The 19,681-nt window shown below is 46.1% G+C and overlaps 1 protein-coding gene across 4 annotated transcripts in view; it reads right to left on the minus strand.

The window, feature by feature from the left end:
- Positions 1-19,681, minus strand: part of HERC2 (HECT and RLD domain containing E3 ubiquitin protein ligase 2) — a 2,956,340-nt gene that overhangs the window by 2,217,519 nt on the left and 719,140 nt on the right. For all 4 annotated transcript variants that reach the window (XM_069636605.1, XM_069636607.1, XM_069636603.1 and 1 more), the window contains exons 21-22: positions 12,016-12,200; positions 11,413-11,568 (exon numbers count right to left, since the gene is read on the minus strand). In XM_069636605.1, coding sequence (XP_069492706.1) covers positions 11,413-11,568; positions 12,016-12,200 — 341 coding nt within the window. The remainder of the gene's footprint in view (positions 1-11,412; positions 11,569-12,015; positions 12,201-19,681) is intronic.

Here is a 19,681-nt window from a genome sequence, read left to right on the forward strand (position 1 = left end):
GGCCTCTATGTGCCAGGGACAAGAGAAAGGACAACACTTCTGGGATAGAACATAGAAAAGGAGCAACATTCTTTTCTCTGCACCAGTTGCAAAACGTTTTCCAACGGCATAGAGATTTTGTTGCTGGCCTTCTTGCCGAAAGCAACACCTCCATGACGTAATCTGGAAGGTCGCAATCCTTGTATCTCAGCCTTTCAGATACCAAGCATGAAGGTTGAGAGTCTTGACCTCTGGATGGAGAACCCGGCCCTCCAATTTTGAGAGAAGGTCCTCTCTCTGAGGAAGACGTAACGGAGGGCAGATGGACATGTCTAGAAGGTCCGGGTACCACATTCTCTTGGCCCATTCTGGGGCAATTAGGATCATGCGGTTTCCAAACCGTCTCTATCTCCTGAGGAATGACGGGAATGGGAGGGAACGCGTATAGTAGAGGGAAGTTCCACTCTACTACAAACGCATCCCCTAGGGCTCCACTCAGGGGAAATTCCCTTGAACAACACTTTTTGCACTTCCGGTTGATTCCGGTCGCAAACAAGTCTACTTTGGGGGTTTCCCAAGGGGTGAAGATCTCCTGAATGACTTCCTGAGCCAGGTCCCACTCGTGGGACACCGTGCTCTGCCTGCTCAGAGCATCCGCCGTCATATTCTCCTCCTCGGCTAGATGGACTGCCGTTAAGGAGATTCCTTCTTGAATTGCCCAATACCAGAGCCGCATTGCCTGTCTGCACAGAGGTAGTGACCCTACACCACCTCTTTTTGTTTAGATAATGCATGGCCACTGTGTTGTCCCTCATTATCAGGACATTTTTTCCTCTGGGAGATGGCAAAAAAGCCTTCAGCGCTAGTCTGATTGCTCTCAGCTCTAAAAGGTTGCTGTGTATTTTGGACTCCGATGGAGACCAACGACCGCTGATTGTCAGATCGTTGGCATGAGCTCCCCACTCCATGAGTGAAGCGTCCGTCACTACTGTAATATCCGGCCAAGGTTGCCAAAAATGTTCTCCTTTTAGGATGTTCTCTGTGCAAGTCCACCATAGAAGATCCTGCCGAACCTTGTTTGAAATCTGAAGGATATCCGTCATTTGACCTGAGAACTGGGACCATTGAGTCTTTAGAGCCCATTGAAGGGATCTCATCCTCAGGCGTGCCTCTGGCACTAGGAAAATGCAGGCTGCCATGAGGCCAAGCAACCTTAAGATGTCGTAGGCCTGGAGATTTTGGGCATTTTGGAATTTGGACACCATCTGAAGAATGTCTTGAGCCCTCGACTTGGGAGGCAAGCTCTTTCCCACGGATGGGTCTAATACAGCCCCTATGTACTGGAGCTGTTGGGAGGTGTCATTTGTGACTTCTTGAAAAGGAGGAAGAAGCCCAGTCTGTGAAGGAAGTGGCAGGTGATTTTTAGATGATCCAAGGCTTGTTCGGCAGAACGTGCCCTGATCAACCAATCGTCCAGGTAGATGTAGTTGTGAATCCCCCCTCTCCGGAGGTTCGATGCCACCACTACTATTAATTTGGTGAAGACCCTCGGGGCGGAGGTCAACCCGAATGGCAGTACTCGAAACTGATAGTGTGAGTCGCCAACTACGAACCTCAGGTATTTTCTGTGCTTGAGATGAATTGGCACATGAAAATAAGCATCCTGGAGGTACAATGACGCCAACCAATCCTGAAGCTGAAGGGCCTGAAGGATCTGAGAAAGAGTGACCATCTTGAACTTGTCCTTCCTGAGGTGCTTGTTCAAGCCTCTTAAATCCAAGATTGGTCTCAGTCCTCCGTCCTTTTTGGGAATCAAAAAATATGGGGAGTACCATCCCTTGTTCCTTTCCGCTACAGGTACTGGTTCTATAGCACCTTTCTCCAGCAGGGTTAAGACTTCCCGCTGTAGGAGCGGGTCTGGAAACTTCAGAGTGTCTCCCTGGTGGATTGCTTTGAGGTTGCGTTAGAAAAGGGAGGCAGTAACCTTGGGCTATTATTTCTAGAGCCCAAACATCTGTAGTAATGGCTCGCCATTCTTGCAGATGCTGCGACAGCCTGCCTCCCACAGGTGTCTTGTGATGCAAGTCCTCAAAGTGGTTTTGTGGCAGTTGCTGCGGCCGCTGATGTTAAAGAGGCTGCAGCTGGGGCTGGCTTTGCACATTTTTTCCTCGTCCACCACAAGTGGCCTTTTTCTGGCCTCCGATTGGTCATTCCTCTCGCCTTTCCATATGAGGAGCAGTAACGATAGGATCGTCCCCTCCAAGATTGTCCTGATGCACGAAAAGGCTGAGGTTGCCTAATAGCAGCTCCTAAAGACTTAGCAGCTGCTTTCGAGGTCTGCAACCTCTCAAGGCTTTCGTCAGCCTTGTTGCCAAGAAGGTGAGACCTGTCAAAAGGCATGTTCAAAAGACAGTTTTGCACATCTGGTGCAAAACCCGACTTCCGTAACCACGCAAATCTGCGCATTACTGTGCTAGTGCCCATGGACCTGCTCACACTATCTGCAGTGTCCAATCCAGACTGAAGGGATTCCTGCATGGTCTCCTTTCCATCTTTAACAATGGCTAGGAATCCTTCCCTTTGATCCCCTTCTGGTATGTGCTCTGCTGCCATTGCAATGCACTCCCACAGAGTGTACGAAAATTTTGCCAAGGCACATGTGGAGTTAGCCGATTTTAAAGCCATACTCCCAGCTGAAAATTCCTTGCATGCCCAGCCATCCACACGCTTGTCTTCCCTATCCGGAGGGATGGAAGGGTACGCCACCTTATTTGAAGCTGTGGCTGCCTGAGCCACCAGACTCTCGGGAGTAGGGTGTTTTGACAGATCGCCGGGGTCGCTACTGGAAGGGCGGTATTTTGAAGTGAGGGACATATTCACCGGAAGAATAGAGTCCGGGGTCTCCCAAATTTTGGCCACCCTATTTTGTAAAGCTACATGGAAGGGTAAAATCAGATCTTCGGTGGGACCATGATCCAATATATCGATCAGATCATTCTGGATTAACTCAGTTGGTGGTCTAGCCCATCCTAAATATTTGACCACCTTTGTCATTAACTGTCTGTATGAGGGACTGGCATGTTCCCCTGGTTCTGGCCAGGTCAAAATCTGTTTCAGGTGAAGTATCAATTTCACTTGCATTATGCAAGGTTTCCACCAGATCCCTCATCCTGCTTTCCTCAGTAATCAGGCATTCTGGGACATTTGGGGTGCCATATTCCAGTCCAAAAGGATCATTCTCCTCATCAGACCACTCCTGTTCTTCAAAAATTGAAGTTAAGGATATGAAATATTCTTTCCTTGGAAGAGGTTTAAAAACCTTTTCTGGGAGAGGTGCATCAGTGGAGCATGAAGGCATTCCAGCCTTTGTTTGCTGTTATTTTGACAGCTTCTGGCTGAATTGGAGCCTTTGGAATATTTGTTGCCGAGGACATTGGGGTCGACAAAATCGGTTGATGGAGCCGACGAAATAGTTGTCCACGGAGCTGGCTTCGAAGGCTTACCCTTCGAGGTGTGTCGGATTCCAGACGGTGTCAGTGACCTCGAACGGTCGACTTGAGCGGTCTTTTTCACTCGGCCTCCTGGAGGGTTCCCGATCCTTTCTCCTTCGATCACCCGGGCTCGAGGGTGCGCGAATGTCAGAACGGTAATGCTCCCGGCTGGCTTCTGAAGAAGGCGTGGACCGAGGCTTAGCCTTTTCAAACACCTCCATCATTTTTATTCTAAATGCTTCCCATTCTTCAGAGGAAGAATGTTTTGTGGGGCATTTAATTCTTTTGGGGGATTCGTCTGAGGACGCGGTGGAAGGGGACCGGTGGCGTCTTTTCTTGTACTTTTTCGTCAAAGATGAAGAGTGGTGTGAACCACTTCGGGACCTAGACCGATGCTTTTGCCTCGAGGAGATTTCTCCTCATGGGACCTCGACTCAACGCTAGAGGCTTTTCGGTCGGGTTTTCGACCTACCTGCAGTTTTCTCTTCCTCTCTGCCAAGGCCTTCCCCGTCATTGCCTAACACTTCGTACAGGCCTCCATGTCGTGGCCTTCACCGAGGCACCACAGACATTCTCGGTGCGGGTCCATGATGTATATTTTCGAACCGCAGGATTTACACTTTTTGAATCCCAAATGCGGGGTAGTCTGGGTCGACGACGAGGACATATCGAATATATTCAGTAACTGCGTCACAGAACTACTTGAGGTGCGCCGTGTCTCCGAAGCAACACGTACTGCGGAAAAATAGTACTGAGGCCAACGGGTGCCGCGCGTGCTACTTGTATACCCCGACGACATCAACCTCGACGGAGGCGTCCGAGGGACCTCGACTTGGCAACATCGACGCACGGCACCCTCTGCGGAGGAAAACAAATTTCCGAAGTAGCTGAAGCTGGATGGAATACATCTAAGATGAGGAATACGTTGGAGGACACAATCCATTCGAATTATAATTACTCCTTCGTCCCGTCCCCTTTCCTCCATAATGTATGGGCTATTACAACTGAATGCAGCAATGGGGAGGAGAGTTGCCCCTCTAAAACTGCCTGGCCAAATGCAGCGTCTGACCTGGCGCTGACATCCAAACAGTAGAGTTTGCAAAAGGCTGATGGGGAAGCCGAAGTAGCCGCCTTGCTAATCGTCTGCCATGGGACATGTCTTTGGAAAGCCACAGCTGTGGCCTTGGCCCGGATGGCTTGTGCTGCCCTTCATATGCCTCCTTGATGGCATAACCATTCACCTTGCTATGTAAGCCCTGGAGGCTCGACAGCCTGACCCGCCAAAAGTGATGAACAAGGCATCAGATTTACAGAAACTCTGTCCTGTCCAAATAAAATCTTAGAGCATGCTTGACATCCAGACAGTGCAATACTTTGAGCCTCATCCTTTGGATCGGCAAAGAATGTTGGGAATACTATCTCCTCGTTAATGTGAAAGGAAGAAACAACCTTGGGGAGGAAGGCAGGGTGCGTCCTAAGCACCACCTTGTCCTGGTGAAATGTGGTATAGGGCTCTAAAGCCACCAGAGCCTGAATTTCACTGATCCGGCATGCTGACGTGAGGCCAACCAGCAGGGCAGTCTTAATGGTAACCAGCCGATGTCTGCTGACGCCTTGGGTTCGAAGGGTTTGTGAGCCAGGGCGCCCAACACCACGTTAAGGACCAGACCAGACGTGGACGTTTGACAGGAGAGTATAACCTGGTCAGACCCGGCAAATGCCTTTTAACCACCGGATTGGAAGAGGAGAAGATGTTGTCTCTGGAATTCTTGTAGGCCCCTATACGGCAGGTGTCTACCTGCACCCCTGAGTGAGCCAAATGTGCAGAGACTGATAATACATCGTCCAATGAGCATGTCAGCAGATCAATCTTGCTCGCCTTGGCCCAGTGACAGAATCTGGTCCACTTGCTCCTGTACTGACTCCTGGTAGAGTCACTTCTCGCCCTTCGTATGATAGCCAAGTTGTGCTGTGACAAGTGTAGATGCTTTAGGGTGACCTATTCAGGAACCAAGGTGCCAGGGCTAACTTCTGTGGAGCGGGTTGAACCACAGTGACCCCCCCCCCCCGCTGGGAGAGTAGGTGTACTGGAGGCTGGTCTGACAGTCAGAGATCCGAGAACCAAGCTCTTGCCGGCCACCATGGCGCTATCAAGATGGGTCGAAGGCTCTGCACTCACCAATCCTGCAGAAGGCCCTGTGAATCAGCTGAGTGGGAGGAAACACTTAAGCATTCAGCCCACTCCACGGGATCTACAACGTGTCCCCCAGAGATCCGAATAAAACTGAGGGCATCTCGAGTTGTTCCTGGTGGCGAATAGGTTTACCTCGGGGTGGCCCCACCCGTCGAAGATCCCCCCCCTCAGGACTGCTTCGTTCGACTGCTGCTCGTAGTTGTCGATCCCCAGCCTGCTGAGCCTGTCCGCCTCCAGGTTGGACCCCTGACAGGTGGACTTCTGATAAGTAAATGCTGTTTGACAGTGCCCACTCCCTAATGCTGATGGCCAGCCAGCAGAGCGGAGGGGACCTGGTACCTCCCTCCTTATTGATGTAATACATTCAAGTGGAGCTGTCAGTCCGGATGCAGACAGACTTGCTGTTGACAATAGGGAGGAATGCTTTGATTGCAAGCCAGATGGCCATCATTTCGAGCCAATTGATGGGTTTCAGCTGTTCCTGTCGTAACCATACTCCGTGGACACTCAGGTTGCCCAGTGCCCGCCCCGCCCCCCAATCCCTCTATGATGGAGAAACCTGCCTGAATGGTCTGCCCTCTAATAGGTTGGTGTCTGCACTAAACCACTCCAAGTCTGGGTGTAGGTGCTCTCGCATGCCAACTAGAGCTGCTGGCAACCAGTCTCCCGATTACCCTAGACCACCAATTACAAGGTGGGCAGCATTCATAGTGTTGGTGGCCATCAGCCAAACTATTTGTGACATCATTAAGGTAGGAATGCAGATTAGGGTGTCTGGCAGACCCCTGTACATCCTAAACGGTTACCCGTTCACTCAGCTTGCCTTTGTGTGGTGTGGCCAGTGGCTGTGGAAGACAAATGCCATACATGATTATTACCAGTAATAAAAAATTTTAAACTACTAACAATGGCATTGGTTTTGTTCGAAAACCGAAGTAACTAATATGGCTACTAAACAGACAGAAGAGGATACCTCGCAGTAAAATAGATGGTACACAGTGGTGCACTCATTTACAAATAAAACCATATCACCAACCTGTACAAAAGACTTCCTGCGTGAAGTGACTCGTTCAGGTATGTGAAAAGGGAGTTCAAGTACCCTGGCCTTTATAGCCATAGGGACAAGGGAAACAGCAGACAAAATACAGAAAAAAGATGGGGGTCTCACAAAGAGAATACAAAGAGGAACCGGGAACTCTTTCCTAACAGACATCAACTTTATATCATGAGCCATAGGAAGAGCGAGAGTAACCAGGCATAAGGTGCACAAAGAAATTGTCACAAGAGGTCTATCAAAGTTTCCAAATGTTTAAACATGTGTTTTAGGTTTGTCAAACAGTTTACATTAGTAATATTGGATAATTATATCTTTGTTTTCCACAACATGGATTCAATATCAGTTCATCACCCAACAGCATTTACCCCCATTTCCTGCACTCCCCAACATCCCTTCCCACTCCTCTCCTTTATAGCATATGTCCCACCTAGACTATGTTAAAAGTTCATTATTTGCGTTTTTCTGTTCGTTTAGGCATACTTTACCCTTTCAATTCCTTCATTTTCTCAATATTCAGAAATCTTATTGTTGGGCAAGATTGGATGCAGTAACCCTGTGGGAGACTATGCCAGCCTTGCCATGGTAATAGGTAACCCACCTATTGGTACAGGTCTGTACTACACAAGTTGGTAGAGTGACTGAGCAGCCATACATAGCTCAAGAGGGGCAAATTAGATACTCATTTGGGATACACACACACACACACACACACACACAAAGCCTGGGGTGACTTGTATTACTAGGATAATATTTGACATTAATATATCACTTTTTTTATTTAATACAATTCTGAGGTTGAGGAAAAGGTTATGGAAGGAAAAGGGATAACAGGTTCTCGGAGCATGTGAATACCTTTCAATCTCCCAATGAAGTCTAGATTAGATCTTTCCCAGCAATAAAAGTTACCAAAGTCAATGGGTTAGAAGAGTCTGCAGGGAGCCAGGACAGCCAAAGTCAATTTGAACAATGTCTATGGAGCTTCTTTAGATAACACAAAAGCCTTGCACAATGTTTGTAGAGAGTTTAAGAAAGAATCACTGTTAGGTCACACGCTGGTAGGCTTGTGAAGGGGAGCTGAAATCAACTCTGCAAAAAGCAGCTACTGCAAATCTCCAGTGCTAAAAAGCAAGCTACAGACCAAAGGGGTAAGTAGTCAAACAGTACCTTAGGTTTGAAGAAGAGGATCCAGCTGGCTTCTGTTCTGGTTGCAGTCTTGCAGATTCTGGGTTCCTAGGCCTCAGTCGTGGGGACAAAAGGGAGGAAGTCTGGAGGAGTCCTGCACTGCAGTTTGAAGGTCGTCGGCGGCTACGGGCTCTTTTCAGATCAGCGGCACTTCGTGGTTTCAGCTACCGGTAAATAGCACCACAGCGGTTCTTGGACACTTGATGGGCTTCGCTTGCTTCTGGGGTCCAGCACTCTGGTGAGGAGGGTCATGCTTGGGTCGTCCTGCTTCGGGAGGGTCCTCAGGATCTTCCTGGAGCTCGGGTCTGGCTTAATGACGATTCTGGGTTTCCTGAACCCTGGCACTCGGTTCCAGCAGCAGCAAAGAAGTACAGCCAGCAGGGAGAGGTCTTCCAGCAAAGTTCGTCTTGGGGTCAGTTGGTCCCACCAACACAAGGGAAGAAGTAATCAGTTCCGGGCTTCCCTAGTCGATGTGAAATCGGAGCTTCAGCGCTGCAGCAGGGCTTCACCCGGCAGTTCAACAGTCAAGGGGGGTGCAGCAAGCTTCTCTCCCAGTTTCCTTTATCTGATGTTTCGTCCAGTGGTCTAATGACTTCTGTTCAAGAGACCTCGCCTTTTATGCAGGTTTTTCCCATTAATGCACAGCCTAGCTGTCACTCACACAGCAAGGTCGCTGTCCTGCAAGGACAGCCAGCCAATCAGCATTGGGTGCATTCAGGTAACCAAGGAGACGAAGGACAGGGAGTTTCAGGCACCTTCTTCGCTTCCTGCCCAGCCAGACACACTGGAGCCAGCAGCGGGTTTCAGCACTGAAGCTCGCCAAAGGCAAAATGAACAAAAGGGTTAAACCTTGTTTGGCACGCAGAGTAAAACCCAAGAAAGACCTCAAAAGAAAGAAATGGCGAAAAAAAGACCGGGCCATTTTGACAAAATGGGCACTCATGGGTGCACTACTGCACCTGAGGATTCAGCCTGCGGTAGAAACGCACAGTGGTAGGAAAATTCAACCACTGCCACCAGCCAATAAAAGTAGTGAGGGTAACAAGCATTTTTACACAAGTAGGAAAAGGGCCTACTAAGTAACCCCCTCCCCCAGTACTTCCACCGAAGATGGGGTTTACTGGACCTACATAGGAAAAACAGGTAAGTAAAGTCAATTTCACTTTACTACTCTTGGGAACAGTAGTTTACCCAAGAGAAGGTATTTACCCTTACGAGAAATTCAAAGGACTTCTCTGTGACACTGCACTGAAGGTGCTGTGTCTCACAATACAAAAAGGCAGATGCCTATGGAGTTATCAGGCTCAAAAACAAAGAAACGCAGAGTTCAATTCAGATCAAAAATACACGAGAGAGTGAGAAAAAGTTCTCACTCACAACAGGATAAAAATTAAAAGTCCAGCGAAAGAGCTGGAGTTCTCTAAGGTTTAAGGGAATTAGCACAAACAATGAGCATCCTCCCCAACGCGTATTCAATGTCAAAGTAAACTGTCTGTATTTATTTACATTTGTATCACTTTCCAGATAAACATCAAGCAATAAGGTATTCCACCATTCGTCCTTGTGTGCTTACAAAGACTACTTCCAATGTGACAGTTATCAGCTTAGACTATGTTACATCAGTGCAAATAACATGTTCCTCAGTTACTTTTGGCCAATTCAAACCCTGTCATAACTGAATAGTCAGTAGGTTTGGATTTCAGCAACGATTTGGTTCTTCCCCAAATCTTCAAATTTTATTAGGTTCAAACAAAATAGGCATTAGTGTTGCTTCTAAAGGGCACCTAAAATACATGGTCAAGATTTCCCTAAAAAGAGTTGAATCAGTTGCCGTTGTAAAATATAGATCAAAATGAATAAATAGATTGTATATCTACAAAATGCGCATTTTAGCAAAGGTGCAAATAAATTGCATTAACTTGTATATAATCTACAAAGATAGTTTGAAAATATCTACATCATTTGCATTAAAGGCTCATCCATGAGCATATTTTTCTAGAAAACTTAAGGAGCCATTTTATGAACCTCCTAAAGTGCACAGGAAGAGACAGGGTGAGGACCCCCATTTGGTGCAATTTGAGAAATGTCCAGAGTACAAATGTTATGAGTAACATAGGTGAAATCACCCAGTCCGTTATGAAAGAAATTTAAATGCTGCCTGCAAATAATTGATTTGTTATTTATTATGCGCCTATACACAAGTGTTTCAAGGTGCAGCAAGGTAGGGGGAACAGAGGGAGGATAAGAATGATCTTACTAGGCCTTGTGTCATTGAGTTTGTGCAAGTGCGCAAACAAGAGGTGCAGGGGAGAGGATACAGGGAGAAGTGCACCCAGAGCAGCAGAGCCATGAGTTAAGTGCTGGGAGGATGGGGCTACAAGGGGCAATCTCAGCCCAGTAGTGCAAGGTTAGCCAGGGGTCAGTGCAAATAGAACCAGATGGCAAGTGCAGGGAGGACTGTTGACTCAGAGGACAACCAGGCAGCCAGTCAGCAGACCGAGCAGGAGCAAGGGAAGGGTAGCAGAGTAGAGAAAAAGAAGAGAAGAGGTTGGTCATGAGGAGTTTGCAGAACATAAGGAGGTCCAGCTAAAGGTGGAGAGAGGCAGTGAGGACATTCCAGAGGGAGGCACCTGCAGAGGAGAGGGTTCTACCCCCCCCCCACCTCCCCAATCTCTTCTTGAAAATCTTATCACTTGCATCACTTGCAGAGATCACTTGCAGAGAGTTAGAAAATGGAAGGGCTCTAGGAGAAAGGTACTTTGGAAGAGAGAGATGAGGGTAGTAAAGGCCACTGCCCCCAAAAAAAGCCTTGTGAGCAATGAAGAGGGTCTTAAACTTGATTCTTGCAGCCACCGGGAGCCAATGGAGGGATTTCAGGGCTGGAGAGATGCAGTCCCTGGGCTTGAGGCAAAGGACAAGTCTTGCGTTCCTGTTCTGGATGAGCTGAAGAGGGCAAAGAGTAGAGGCAGGCAGATTGAGAAAGAGGATGTTGCAGTAGTCCAGCCTAGAGAGAACCAGAGTTCTGGAGGCAGCGAGCTCCTGGGGGAAGGTGAGAAAAGGGAGAATACCCTTGAGGAGGTACAGCTGGAAGTGGGCCTTCTTGGCAATGCAATACAGAACGCATTTACAAAGGATTCCCATGGAATCTGCATGCCTTTACCAGGTGGAAATGTCAGGAGTACTCCATGGGAATCCTATGGTTTTTAGCTAGCATGAAAATAAATACTGGCAGAAAACCAGGGTGCTATTTGAAAGCGAACTGGGAAAGCAGCACAAAAAAGAATAGCCTGTTCCATGCCCATCACTCAAGCTACAAACAGAATGAAAACCCCTGTATCACAGTTAAAGTAAAGAGTAAACAGCACATTTACGCTGTCCTTTAACCAACCAGGATTTAGAAAATGTACCGCATAGTCTTTCTTGTGCCACAAATCGATATCTCAAAACTCAAAAAAGCCAACAGCTAATTAATAAAACATATCCTCCAGCAAAATAAAGGAAACCATTACCAGTTAAGTCTCCTTCAACAACACGAGATACTTCAGCAAAATGTCTGTGACTAGTGGAGGCAATGCTGGTAGCCACGGGTAGAATGTCTCCAATGTGTGTACACAAGAGGGCAGTGTATTTTTTCAGCAACGATCCAACACCCAAAAGTTCAGGACCTGAACACATTTAAGAAAAAAGGAAAACAATTAATCCAAGCATAAAGACAGGGATTGCATTTCCAGGAGAAATATACAAATACTGCTTCAGTGGCTCTTTATTTTACAAGAAGGAAATTGACCCTTTTCAAGGTAGAATGCAGCAACGAAGTATAGGCACATAACAGAAACCTACTTGTGCTTCTATTAACTGGAACCTTTCTGTTTGAGTGAATAGAATGCTCACAAGCAATTGCTCCGGGTCTCGGGCATCAATTATCTGTTTTCTAAAATGTGTCTCCAAAAGAGATGAAAATAACATTGAATGTTCAACTAGTGTGCAAATTCCATTGCTGCAATGAGGGCAATACATTTCAGCAATGGTCAGGATAAAGTGTATATCTAAAACTCAACATTGTGTACTTTATTTGATCTGAGCAAAACAAAGAAAGCTTTGTGAAAACTTACTGTATGAAGTAGAGACTTGACCGATTCCATCACTAGGGTAAAGTTTGCTGATAAGTAGGCGTTGAAATCGTAGCAACAGGTCAAGCGATGCAGACCTTTCTTTACTGTAGTGCTCATGGTCCAGGCATGAAGAGATTCGACGGGCTACATCTTTTAGCTTGGCTATAGTTTGAGATGCAATATTCCTGGTTTGGGATGAACAAAGGAACAGAGATTATAAATGTGGGGAGTTGGTCACCAATAAGAAATATCCACCATTAACCCTTTGAGTACCCTTACAATGTGTATATATACACACATGCACTACAAAAGAAGTCGAGATGCAACAAGGCACATATTTCCATACTTTTTTTTTTATGGTCAGGGCACAGTTACGTTAGCGAATCTGGGGTCCACCACCCTACCTGCAATGAGATCCACAAGTATAACCTTTTTTTCCCAGGCCTGCAATTCTGTGCCCTGGAATGGCAGGCACGCATACGTAAAGTAATTGTAAAAAACATGTTTGCTAGTGCAACAGTGTGAACAAATCAACGCTTGACTACAAACGTTACAACATCCAAAAGTTAGAGGCTCAACCAAAGCCAAATTGAAACGATAGTCTTTTAATCAGGAGTAGATTTATGCAGTGATCAATATGTTGTAACGTTATTGAACATTTTTTAGCAATGATTTAATACATTGAACAGAATATGCGGAACGGGACAGCCAACCAGGAATCTCTGAAAGAATGTAGTGCATAAGTATTGGTAAGGACAAGGACCTGCAGCTGTGTTTGACTAGAGGAGGAGCGAAAAGGAAAGATTGATTGGTAGCACTGTCACATTGATGACATTTTGTACCCATGACTCTGGTTTGGGTCCATAATTCACTGAGAGCCTTTCAATAGTGCACATGACTGGTTCTGCTATCAATAATGTGACATTAAAAAATCTTGAGAATCTGAATATCTATAAATACAGAATCTATCAAGTTGGAATATCTTAGCACCTTGGCACTTCAAACAGCACATCCAGCTTAGAGGTATTCCTCATTTTTTGCAGGGAGCGGACTGATGTCAATGTATGGCTTTGAGTGGAGGAGTTTTTTAATTCTGGTATGCACCTAATATTTTGTTGATTTGCAGGGCGCAAGACACTCACATTTATTTTTATGCTGTTATTTAAATGTGTATAATTCACACATTCTGTAATAGGAGTAGCTGGACGCTTCACAGGAGTAACTAGAGAATGCTCATCATTCTGGTTAGAACAGGTAACTCATTGTAGTGATACTTACACTCAGTGGGGAGGAAAAATATACATCATATTTAAACAGCACAAACCTAGCCAGAAAGCAAAGGAGCGCTGTACAAATGGCATGCACCCAAGGTGTTACAGGTAGGGACCAGGAATAGCAAAGAAGCTGGGATGGGTAGGAGGAAAAGAGTGGCAAGTATACAGTTGAGTGAAGCGATCTGCGACTGGCGAGATGTTCTTTTAAGAGGAGGATATTCAGGACCTTCCCTAAAAAGGTAGGATAGAGGCAGCCAGTGTTGGGAAAGATTATCTTTTTGCACCTTTCCCTCCACAAATTTATATGGGACATCCTTTCTTTTTGCTTGTTATGAACCCAGTTCTGACTTTTTGGAGGTAAGTAAACGCTTATGCTTTACTTCCCTTGCCTGTTTTGCTCATTCTTATGGGGAAACTGACTAGTCCCCAAGATTATCAGTACTTTGAAACAACCTCTCTATGAATTCTTGTATTGTTACAATTACACACATCACTTAACAGTGAGGTTCAGTTAGGATACTTTGAAGCCTTATATGTTTATATAATGGCTTTTTGGTCACTTTTACAATGTCCCCGAGACAAGTTGGTGGCAGCAGCGATATTTTTACCATTTTGGAATATTTCACTTGTGCGCTTTTTGATTTACAGCGAATGGCTACTAAAGGTCAATTGCACGCCAAGATGGCCGTGCCACAAGGCTTTTCTCTTAATCTTTTGCCATACTATTCTTTGGCCTATTCTTTGGCCTTCTTCCTGCCTTCTCAGGTTAGGAAATGCATTATATAAATGCCTTTTCCCCAGGTGGAAAGCTGTGGCTTTCGTAGGGTAAATGGAAGTTTGTATGTGTGCCCAACGGAAGGAGCTGTGACCACCCAGTCCAAATCCATATTGCTGGTGCCTGAATTTCTGTTGCTGGTCAGATGTTGTGGCCAGTGACCATCATTGATTGGATAGCCACTGCGAGTCTGAATGGTGCAGATCCTCAACATTGGGGGGCTTGGGCATGCTCCCAGCCCAAATCTTGAATTAAATGAGCGTTCCTGCAGGTATTCGACAGATCGTTGGCGCAAAGACCTCTATGAAGAAGTGCAGCCCACCAACGACCTAAGGACGACCGCTGAAGCGGATCAGCAACGACTCCTGTGCTGAACCAGTGAAGCCCTGCTGTTATGTCCTGATTGCAAGAAGACCTTTGTCACTGCTTTGACACCCAGACCAGTGGTAACAACCAGTCTCGATCCCTGCTTGAGGATCCATGACTTCTGAGCCTTTGGAAGTGTCTGTGGACAAATTGATGGACTAAACTGCTCTCTCCTTTGTTCATCCACTGAAGATCACCTGACACCGCCTGACCGTGGTGACTCACTTTGCAACACTCATTCGATCCATGGAGGTCTGCTTAGGTAGTCTGCCCCACAGAGGTCTTCACCTTTCCTCGTTTGGGGTTTCTACTGAAAGCCATCTGGAACAGATTCCTAAACACTGCAACCAACCAAAACCGAATGTCACGTCCAAAAGGGACCTCTGCACCCACTACGCCTTGGACTTCCTAGACAGGACCAAGCAAAGAAGATTGTGTCCCCAACGGATTCTGGAACACCAGCAGTGGTCTCTGTAGAAATCAGAGCAAAGGGGTAAGTAAAGCTACCCGTTTCTGTCCCCCTGCCCGCTCTAAGGTTACATGGTTGCAAAGTCCTATCCCTAAAGCACTCTTTTCCAACTTTGGTCAGGGGAAGCCCCGTTAAGTATCCCTACCTAGAAATATCCTAGAGACTGGGATTGAGTGATTTTACTTACTTGAACATTATCTAACTTTTGGACTCTTGTTAATCATAACCACTGGCATCAACAATTCTTAATAAGTCCACCGGTGAGGTATCTACTTTGTAAATGATGACCGTTTGGGTACAAGTGATCCCCTTGTAGGGGGTTAGGGGTCTTAAGGTTGAATACGTGTTGGCAAAGCTGTTAGGGAGTTTTATTAAAGTCCACCTATGGTAGGACTGTAGGAGACTCATTCTTAGGAGTACAGAGCTGCAACTCTTAGGGTTGGCCTTTACTACACTAAAGGTTTGGTAGCTATTGTTAAGGAGAATTAATGTGCCTCATCCCCACTCCTAGTGAACCCCCCCCCCCCCCCAAGACTTTTAGCTGGAATTCTTGACCTTTTTCTCTCAATCCCGAATCAATGGAGCCTTTTTCCACGCATTCAAGCTTATAGGCTCAGCTCTTAAAGGGATCTGTGTTTTTCTACTGCAGCACACAGCTCCCTATGGGCAGTGTTGCTGGGGACCCTTAGGGTCCTCCTTTAAAATTCTTTTTCAATATCCTCAAGTAACTACAGTTCTAGTGTCTCTCCCAGAACTCTATAGTCTGAGAGATTGGTGCGCGCACACACCACCTTCATTTGAGTGCCAAAGGATACCTAGTATGCCCCTTTTCTCTGCTCATGTGACTTTTTAGAAGCCTAGACAATCACCTAGTTATGGCTGGTGGCAGTGGACATGTTCTACCAACTATTGTGTACTTTTTATACCACAGGCTATGTCCATAGCCTCGGTAATGCACAATAGGGACACCCAAGTACCAACTTGGGGCCTCCCTTCTTTTTTCGCCATTACTAGGGTGGTTGTGCTTTGTTAGCCCTTCTTCTAGCATTCTGGGAGGGGGAGGTGTGTGTGTATTTTGACTTTGGAAGGGATCCAGTAGGTATCCTCGCCTGGGCTCCAGAGTTATCCACCCCCCTTGTCCTCTGCCTGAATAGGTCCAGCTCCCACAGGGGACAGGTGGTCTGGCTGTCCCGATTGGACAGCCAAACGCCCCGTTCTGTAAAATGCGGAGAGAGACGGCAGAGGAGTGTGCTGGAACTGTATAAAAGGTGAGGCCTCTGCAGAAGCAAGTCGACCACAGGAAACAGACGTAACCCAAGAAGACGACCAGAGACGCCTGCAGACCCTTTGCAACACCATGAAGTGACCACTGCTGTCCTGACCCAGTTTTCTCTGCAACAGCGGAGCTCCGAAGAGGACGACTCCTTCCCTTTGGCTGGTGGGAACAACTAGTCCCAAGACTAACTTTGCAACAAGCCATCTCCAAGGTCCTAGGAGCTTCCAGAGCTGCAGAACCCCAATACCACGAGACCTGCTGCCCATTTCGAGAGCATCGTCGTGGAAAGGCCCAATCCGTCCAAATCTTTGCTGAAACACTCCAGAGATCCGATCCAACTAGCCCAGACCTCCTCACCAGAGTGTGGGACTGCAAGAAGCGAAGAAGATTGACCTGTTGATCCGTGTCCTTTGTTGGTGCTGCTGAAAAGACACCAAAACCGCAGAGTGAACCAAGAAGGTGCTGAAAGTCCTTCTACAGGTCCTCCCTCGAGACTGCTGCTGAGACACACCGTCCATTGTCCTGCCTTTCGTCATCAGAGCAAGGAATCCAGAGGTCGGATTAAGAGCTGCCACACTGCAGAGAAGCCAACAAGAACACTTTCTACAAACCAAAGGTACTGTGGGGAAATTAAAAATGGACTCGAGAAGGGCACGCAAGCAGCGGCTTGGGTCAGAGGTAAGAGGGGGTTGCCCTGGACACCTCTACGCGCACTCCAACACTATGGAGCGACTAATTGGAATCAGGAAAGCAAAACCTTCTCTCCTTTGTTAGTTGCTAACTTGCTGCTTCAATAACTTTAGACACTGGAAGAAACCCGCAGGAACTCTTCATAATTTGCTGTTTGTCAAGACTTCAAGCCCTCTCCGAACCGCCTCTAGCTAGGGTTGCATTTCTGGACTTAAGACTTGCCAGGCGAATAAACCATCTCTAGAACCTTGAACTAAGCTCATATTGCACTAACCACTTATTTTATTCCCTTTAAGTGCCCTGTCAAGTGTATTATCTAGTATTCCTAAGTGTTCGTTCAATCGTAAACGTCTGAAGTATTTAAAGTGATTCTAGTGTAAATATAATAAATATATATCATTTATATAAATATATGTGCAAGTGCTTCTTTGTTGTGCCTGTCTAGCTAAAATTCAGTGTACTTACCTACAGCTCACATCTTCCTCTTAAGACAAGCCCGACTACTCTGACACACTACCAAGGTCCTAAGCTAGTACAGACTGATACGAAGAGTTGGGGATCTACAAACCACTGCGTTAGCTTACTAAAGTTTCCTACTGCCAGTAGGACTTTAGGTAAACTACCCTAACAGCTATGGTCGAGCAGCCAGGCTTAATACAGGATGGAGAAAGGCTGTAGTTCAGTGCAAAAACCTTCAAGCACACTTGTAATCAAGGAAACACACACTACAGTTATATCAAAAATATGGTTATTAATTATATATACACTAGGACAAAGTTAAAATCACTACAGTTCAGTAAAACTAGTTCACACAAATAGACATATATATTAGATATTTGTTGTTGCAATTCTCAGTTCAATAGTAGAACTTTAGATGATAAACAGTTATGTATAGAGTAGCTTCGGGTTATCAAATCATGCACCACCGACCTTTTAAATAATTAGCAATACTGGTAGGTAGGCAATTTTAGGGAAACCTTTGCTTTAGAAGTCCAACCCTATCTGGGGTAATGAGTGCCAAAAAGTCAGATGGGGACACTGGGGGACCAGTGAGCCTTGGACAGCAGTGTTAGGTACGTTTTTCTCAAGTCCAACTGGTGTGGGACTTCATAAGACTCATCTCTTGGTATAAGGGAGCCAACTCTTAATATAGGCCTGTAATGCACAAGTCGGTAGAGTGACTGAGCAACCATGCTTACCTTAGGAGGGAGATATGCGAGATGTAGAGCAGCACAAAGACATCGGTTCACACAGGTATACAAGTAAAGATTTACTCACTTAAAGTTATATTAAAATATATTTATTTTTATATACACACAAGGCACACAAGCAAATCTAAAATGCAGCAACTAACAAACATTCAATGTGAAATGGAATCAATTTATATAAGAAACAATAATGCAGGTGAGTTTACTATGCTTTACATATCCAGAACACAGAGTGACTTCAATTAAGGTCAGTATCAGCATTTATAAATATCAACTTTGCAAAATTGAGATGGGAGGGAAAGTTTCAAAGTTAGGCAGAACATAACTGGCAAATGTTAATAAGTACACTCTACCAGAGGGATATATGCAGTCTTTCCTAGCAGTAAAAAAAAAATAAAAAATAAAAACCTATGGAGAAACCTGCATTGCTACAGCCAATATGATCAAGAAGATGGACCTTTGGGGAACCAGGACAGCCAAACTCAAATGGATAGTTCCAGTTCGGATGAAGATCTTCAGAGGAAATGTAAGTTAACCAGTCAGTGGCTCTTGTAGAAACACAGGCGCTCACATGGAGCCTACCTGGTAGTGCAGAGACTGCAAGGCCTGAACAGAGGAGTTGAGGTCAACTATCAATTGAGGAAAACAGCACTTACCAAGCCGTGAAGCACCGAAAATGGTACAAGGTAATTAGAACCCAAGCACCAAAGTACCTTGAAAGTGAAGAAGAAATTATACCTAGCCTACTTCTAGGAGCAACGTTCCAGACCAAGATTCCTGCTCCTCGGTCGTGATGATGAAAGGGAGAACCTCTTGTGGTCTTCTGATGCAGCACTCAGGAGAAGGTATCGGCAGCAATGGATTCAGCTCACTCAAGCGGCTCAGTGGTTTTGGAGCCAAGAAGAAACTAATATTGACGGTTAGATTCTCTTCGATTACTCAGTCCTGAACTATGGTTAAGGGACTTTTGGTGAATAATTCTTGCCTCTGGAGGTCCATAAGGATGCCTTCAAAGTTTTAGCCGGATTCGATCTTCGAAATACGATGCACTCGATAATGTCCAGGATTCGGCAGCCAAGGAAAGTCGCAGCAAGTCAGCAAGTCAGGGGATGGCCCAAAATGAAGGTGGTCTTGAGGCCAATTGGTCCCACAGCCAGAGGGCAAATGTCCTTGGCGGGGATTCCCCGGCGATTTGAAAACAGGGTCAGCTCAGATGCAGGTCTTCACCAGTGCTTCTATGGTCCTGCTGGCGTGTCTGCTTATCTTCTGCTTCAGATTCCTTGTTCCAATGGTCGACTCTGCCTGTGGTGCCAACAACCTCGCCTTTTATGCTGGAACCCATTCTTCACACTCAAAGCTGTCAATCACCAGTTAGAACTGGTTTCAGCCAGGCATAACTACAAAGGACAGTTACGTTTCTAGCTCCTCCTTCACATCCTATCTTCCAAGACACACTGGAGCCTGGGTGGGCTTCAGTGCTGAAGCCCACCAAAAAAGGCAAAACTCACAAAGAACTCAAATCTACTCTAAAGGATAGAAGGAAATACCCAGAAGGAACTGAGAAACGATAAAAGGCGAAAAAAAGAAGACCGGGGCCATTTTGGCAAA

The sequence above is a fragment of the Ambystoma mexicanum genome, chromosome 7p (genome assembly GCF_040938575.1).
Source record: "Ambystoma mexicanum isolate Mex_15411 chromosome 7p, UKY_AmexF1_1, whole genome shotgun sequence".
Lineage (NCBI taxonomy): Eukaryota > Metazoa > Chordata > Amphibia > Caudata > Ambystomatidae > Ambystoma > Ambystoma mexicanum.